General features: G+C 40.9%; 1 protein-coding gene across 1 annotated transcript; it reads right to left on the bottom strand.

Annotated features, from left to right (window-relative positions):
• Nucleotides 1-3,272: 3,272 nt before the first annotated feature.
• On the bottom strand, nt 3,273-5,014 carry LOC147622129 (crocetin glucosyltransferase, chloroplastic-like). The gene has a single exon (XM_086823679.1). The coding sequence runs from the start codon at nt 4,962-4,964 to the stop codon at nt 3,399-3,401; it is 1,566 nt and encodes a 521-aa protein (XP_086679805.1). The 5' UTR covers nt 4,965-5,014; the 3' UTR covers nt 3,273-3,398.
• Between the last annotated feature and the right edge of the window lie 2,002 nt (nt 5,015-7,016).

Genomic DNA, 7,016 nt, shown 5'->3' with positions numbered 1-7,016 from the left:
GTGTTGTGACATTCCTTTTTGTTCTTGTGTACTTCTTTTTTCTCCTCTTTACAATGAGTTGCACAATCTCTTTCCCATCGTCTAAGAAGAATCTATGTTTTACCAATGGTAAAGTTCTCAAGTAGCCCCCACGTCATTCTATGGATTGCAAGCAGCAATAGTAAATATTGGGTCCCAAGAGTTGCATGTCCCTATAGAGCCTACCTCTAATCATCAGGGGTAGGAGTTCTATATAATTGAAGACTCTCTTTCAGCCAATTACTTTGCAATAGTTAATGCTTCGTTAAACTCAAACCCAAAGCTAATATCCATCATAGAGATAGCCCACCCAGAGGACTTCTAACTCAATCAAATGTGATAGATTTATGTAGTCCCTTACAAAATAACAACAAAACTGATGCATGAACCTCATCCACCGTTACAAAAGAGAAGAGGATAAGAGCATATTGGAATAACTTTGGAGCATGAAGAGGGGAAACACATTAACAAAGTTTTTGTTGAATGTCAAAGAGGTTATCAAGGTCATGGAGATTCCTAGGCAATATAATGGTGATATTGCATTTGAGTTCCCACCAACCATGGGATCATGTGCAGGAATGGACCTTGGAGCATAAGTATAATCCCCACTGGTGTGGTCCAAGTTGTAAACCTCTAACATTGCCTTCCTTGGAGTGTGTTGAAGAAGCCATTGCCTAGGTAATTTGAAGTGTGTAAATGAGCTTTGCACACACCTAAAGAACCATAGGGTCCCAAACACATCACATTTTAGTGGAAGCATGCTAAAGGTACCGACCACTAGAGAGGAGTACAACAATGTGTCTGGAAAGCTCATTTGCCATTACTGCTTATTAATTCCAGCGATGTGCATTGCTACATCTATTATGTGATGTCCTCCAATGAGACAATGGACCGATTAATGATACACATTGATATACATGAACATAATGTACGGACATGCACATCAAAGGCACTAACTAATAGGACAAAGCAAATGGTGTCCAGGGTGTTAGGAGTAGATTGCAATCTCGGGGAAAGAAAGGTACAAATATGTGTGGCAAAAGAAACCATGATGGCATAGCTTCTCGGCATGGGCCTTCTAAGGAGAGCTTTGGATTGGATGCACTTTTGAAGCTAAAATGAGAGTGCACTTATGAATTTTTCCATGGAAGCAGGTTCCCACGACAAGGGTCCACAGGTGAAAAGTGCTTTGTTTTCAAGATGTCCACCATCGAACCCGCTTCTCAATTGGATTTCGTGAATCAAATGCAACAGACTAGCTCTGGGGGCCTATGACATGCAGATAGAGTTTGACCACACTCGACGAACATCAGATTAGGTGACCGACTTGTTATGTATATGCCCCAAGGTAGCATATTATAAATGTCATAACAAATGTAGCCAAAGGATTTCAACTGTGTTAAAGAGCGTTAGCTGACTTAAGTATTCACGCAGCATGCATGATCTTCTAACAATTGCGACATGTGAAATGAAAGAGGAGGATATGCAAGCTCATTGTCTGTTTTGAAAGTGCATCAATGAGGTGATGGAAAACCATGGCTGTGAAAGGGTGGATTTCTTTGGTTTCATGGCAGATGAGACATATGCTAACTGGAATGCAATTCAACATGTGTTCAATGGTGGGAAAAATTAACATCCTCACAAATAGGAAGAGGTCTTGCCTATTTCATTAGGCACAAAGCATGGTTGCCCACAAAACAAAGTATGTGTACACCACATCTCAAGGTGAGCACAAAGTAATGTATGAGAAGTGGCGCATGGCTACTGCCAGTGAAGCTACATGTGAGCTACATCAGTAGAGGCTCGATTAATACACTAATGGTGGCGCAATGGTCATGTCATGGATAGGAATATTTCAGCAATGGTCTCTTGGTTGAGAGCTGTGGGAGGTGCGCATAGCACATTGGTTCAATCATGACAACAATAGAGAGAAGTAATGATGGTCCAAATTCCCCAAGAATGAACCTAGTAGAAAGCAAGGGGAAGGATATAGACGCAAGATTTCTCCTTATAATGAATGTAGTACCGATATGGCTTGCAAGGGAAGGATATAGATGTAAGCGTTCTCTTTATGATGATGCAGAAAGCAAGCATTGGAGTTGACTTGCAAGGGAAGGATATAGACGCAAGATTTCTCTTTATGATGCATGTACTACCGATATGGTAAATATAATTTTTCAAAGCACTAAGGCAGTCTCTTACTCTCAAGCAAATATATACGGAGAGGACCAAGCTTGGAGAAACTAATAGAATGGATTTCTACAAGCCCAGCCCACGTGGTCCGAATAGTCAATGAGGTAGGTGAAGGAACACCCATGTATAAGGTGTGACCTGCCTCCCTAACCCAGTGACAAAGACACCGCATGTCACAAAAGACCAACCCCACTGCTATGGTCATTAATATTGATGATGAGGCCATGCATATTCCAGAGTATAATGTGCATGTACGAGACCACAAATATGCAGGGAGGACACGAAAGATCAATTTTAAGAAGCAGGATACAACCACTAATCCTAAAAGAACGGCAAGGAATTTAAGCTTCTGATATACTCTAGAAGCACTCATTCTTTCATTTCGTCCAGATACATGCATAAGCTAGTCTTAAAACAATGACATGAGAAATCGATGCAAGTGGAGTTGGCTACTAGGAAACTTCTCACCACTTGCCCATGAGAATCGAGATAGATACAATTCAATTCTCATTAGGTGAGAATCCGACATAGTGCATATTCAAAGTTTTAGCCTTGGGATTATATGATGGAATTTTGGGAATGGATTGGCTCGTGGAAAATCAAGCTAATATCCTTTGCCACAAAGGGAACCCTCTTATAAACCATCTCTCACTTGGCGCATGTCCAAAGGGGGGGGAGGGGGGCGGTGAGGGGGTGTGGGGTGGTTCTTTATATTCTTCACTTGCAAAAATTCTTAAAATATTTGGGTGGTCAAACTTGTCATATCTTTATTCTTCACTTATAAAAATTCGTAAAATATTTGTGTGATAAAATTTAAGATGTTATTTGATTATATTTGGGTCCCAAATAAATATCTCTAAAGATCTTTACCAACTAGACTAACTTCGGTGTTTCCATCCCAACTTGTATCTTAGAAATATCTCTTGTTTGGGGTCCACACAGAGATTTGTCTTCACAATATACGAGTTTTGAGATTAAATTAAAAAAAACTATTTATGTAGAATTTTAAACTACAACTCTCTCTCTCTCTCTCTCTCTCTCTCTCTCTCTCTCTCTCTAGTTTTTCACCATGACAGTGCAACCTTCACCGGCCGCGCTTGTGATCCTCTGAAGCTTTCATGGGCCACGAAAATCAATTCGGCTTAATCTTTTGCTATAACACATTAATTGAGATTACAACTTGTTCCTTAGTAGCAATTTGTCCTGCTCCTCACTGCCTGAACAAAGCTTTTTGTGTGAACAGTAGATGAGCCTTCACCTAGAACGGCCCTTCTTGCAGCTTCTCTGAGCTTGGCAGCTCTCCTTCTCATCTCCCTCCCTTCTCCTTGGTGAAAGACTGCTTTTACAACTGTTTCCACTTCTCCAATGCCCACCTTGCCATCATCCTCCTGCCTCTTGATGCTCAACCCTACCTTCCAAATGTCAGCCACAAACTTGCAATTTGTGGTCTGGTCGGACATCATGGGAAACGGGATCGTGGGCACTCCCATGCTCAAGCTCTCCAATGTTGAATTCCATCCACAATGAGTAAGAAACACACCCACGGAAGGGTGCAACAGCACTTGTAGCTGAGGCGCCCATGGAATAATCATCCCATAATCCTTCGTCTCTTCCAAAAACTTATCTGGCAAAACGTTTGATACATTCTGCAGAGACGACCTAGGTCTCATTACCCAAAGAAACGGCTGCTTGCATGCCTTGATACCCAGGGCAATACTGCATAGATCATCATCAGGGGGGCAAAGAACACTTCCAAAGGAGATATACAGCACAGATTGCTCTTGTTGGCTATCCAGCCACCTTATGCAGTCGCTGTTATCCTGCAGCAAGCTTGCGCCGACACTGGTATCCTTCATGTCGCTGCCATCCAAGAAGGCAGAGGGAAATAGAGGCCCAACAAGAAAGACCGGAAAGGATGCGGCGGCTGATTGCAGAACCTCGCAAGCTTCCCTCTCGAGCTCGTCATAGGAGTTGATGATGACTGCGTCACAGCTCTGCAGTGTTTCAAACTGCTCTTTTACTGTTTTGAAGAGGACGCCGTTGAGGTCGTCTATGTGGAGGAAAGTGGGGAAGCTTGAAGGGCGAAGAGGGGGCACGCCGGGTATATTATAAGTCACCATATCATCCTTCCTGTAGGGGAAGAAGCCGTCAGAGACAAGCATGGGTACATGGTAGTAGATGGAGAAGACGGAGGCAGACTGTGTCCAGAAGAAAGCATTGGGGATGTTGAGCTCCACTGCAACACTGTGAGCCCATGGGCAGATAGACCCAAACACAACGCAGCTCACTGGTGGACGCTTCTTGTTCAAGCTCTTCACAAGGTCCCTGAGAGGGGCTTCCATGTTTAACGTGCCCTCGTGAAACTCTTGCCACCTTGGGTTTATGTCTGTGTAATCAAAATCAGAGGGTAACCCATTATCAATCCACACAAAACGAAGGTTATCATCATCTCCATCGCGATTTGATTTGGAGCGCGTCTCCTGGATGCGCTTGTGGTTGTGCTCGTTGTTGACGAAGGTGACGATGAAGTTGTGACGGGTGATTAGAGATTTGGCAAACTGCACCATGGGATTGATGTGGCCTTGGAGAGGGTAAGGTATATTGACGGCATGAAGCTTCGTGTTGTGGGGAGTTTCATGATGGGTATGGACACTGTGATAGCTGTTGTTTTCATTACCGGAGAGGTGCAGAGTGTGTAGAAGGCTTTTGGCCATGGCTTCGGCGTGAGGGGGCGGGTATTGATAATCAGCCATTGTATGTCGCTTAGCTTGACTCTGTGTCCGTGTGTGTGCGCGCGCGAGAGAGAGAGAGAGAAAAGGTGATTTAGCTTACGAGGCACACAGCAGAAGAGATTAGAAAGAGAGAGAGAGAGATTTAGTTGGCAAGGCACAAACACGAGAAGAGATTGCATGACCACACAGAGAACAGACGCCTATCATTACCATCCACGTCCCTCTTGATCGACGCCCACGGGACACACGCCGCCATCCACTTCTCAACAACCAGTTCAACAAACCCGTCCCTCTTGCAGCAGTGGCACGGCTGCTCAATCTCATCTTATCTACAGAATTATTTTTTTAAAATAAAAATAAAAATAAAATAAAGCATTTCCAAACATTGTTTCTTTAATGTAAACAAGTGGAAATTCCTTCCACGATGGCCTGCCAAATTCCAATTAGAGTGAGTGTGTGTGTGGGTGCTCCGCCGTGTGAGCCAAAGATTGCCAAATCGACGAGGGGTTTCCTAACTTTTTCAAATTAAATCCAACTAGATTTAGTAGAGAGAGAGAGAGAGAGAGGTATTAACGTTGGTAGAATGCAATACGAGGGCACGAGGGTATATACGACCAACGGTGGGTGTCAAATCCATAAGGGGCTTTAAAAAGTGAAAATTTTGAATAAATCATATTAAAGCAAAGCAAATTGAAAGAGCCTTCTCAAAAAATAAAATAAAATTCGTAATATAAGGAAGACTCACGAGAGTGGTATGGAGAGAAAAGTCTCATCATCTTGGTATTTTACCTCTCTTACATAAATGTATGACATACCACATATCATGAGAATGCAAACCCCAAGAGAAATCTAACCACAAATCCAATTATCATCATTCTTCTCCTGGAAGAACCCCAAGGCTTTCAATCATAGTTTTTCTCGAGAGAACCCCTATGGATATTGTAAAATCGACCACTTTAAAGGCCTTTGCCTTTGGGGTACGCCAAAAAAAAAAACCGTCCTTTGGTGTAATTTTCACGGCTCAAATTGAGAAAAACTGGCTGTAATTTTGATTAACCTTGATTTTAAAGATTCGAAATTTCAAAATTTTAGTTATAAATGTGCATTTTAGTTAGTAGATGCCCTCTCTCTATGGTGCTATGAGACCCTAGCACTGGCACTGGCACTGGCACTGTAGCACAATCTACATAAAATTTTAAAAAAATAAAGAGTTTCCAAACATTGTTTGTTTAAATATGTCTCGACCTGTGAAAAAAAACCATCCTGTAGTGTAATTTTCATGGCCCAAATTGAGAAAACCAGTTGTAATTTTGACAACCTTGATTTTAAAGATTCGACACTTTGAAATTTTAGTTATAAGTATGCATTTTTCAGTAAAAACAGGTCTGTTGATCTTGAAGGTTATCCTTTTCTTTCATTGGTTAGCATTTTTCCTTAATTTTGACATTTAATTATTGGTTGAAGGTATTCTAGTTGCCCCTTCCCACCAAGGGTTGGATGAGGGCTTCAATGTCTATTAGTACATTTCCTCTCTCTTTGTTAGTATGAGACTGCCAATAGGAGATGAGGTGATCTATTGAAGGGTGTAGAAAAACTTTTCAACATTGAATTCAAAATCGCAACAAAATGCCATTTGCAACAAGAGACTTAAAAACTGAAGGTGTAATTTTAGTTATTTAAATTGTTGTAATATTAAAATTGAAATTATTGGCTTAAATTTCATGACATCAAACAAACAATAATACCATATTTATAATCATTGATTTTAAGAAATTCAAATTATTAAAATGTAAATTAAATTGTCGACCACAAATTTAATCAAATGATTTAGTATCACTCTATTATCTCGTTACACAAATAGATAATTATATGTATATCGTAGCACACAAAAAGAACAAAAACAATAGAAAACAAAGTAATAGTATTTGCTTTTCACCAAAGGCAAAAGAAATGGAAATGCCCTATGCTTTGATGTTGTTATGTAGATAATAATTCATTATTATACCCAAAATTTTCAAATATGTAAAATGGCTAATATCAAACCAAATGCGTTCTACTTTGAAATTTCAATAA

Source organism: Cibotium barometz, chromosome 29 (genome assembly GCF_041138505.1).
Source record: "Cibotium barometz isolate CiBa-2024 chromosome 29, ASM4113850v1, whole genome shotgun sequence".
Classification (NCBI taxonomy): domain Eukaryota; kingdom Viridiplantae; phylum Streptophyta; class Polypodiopsida; order Cyatheales; family Cibotiaceae; genus Cibotium; species Cibotium barometz.
This window is presented reverse-complemented; position numbering and strand designations above follow the sequence as displayed.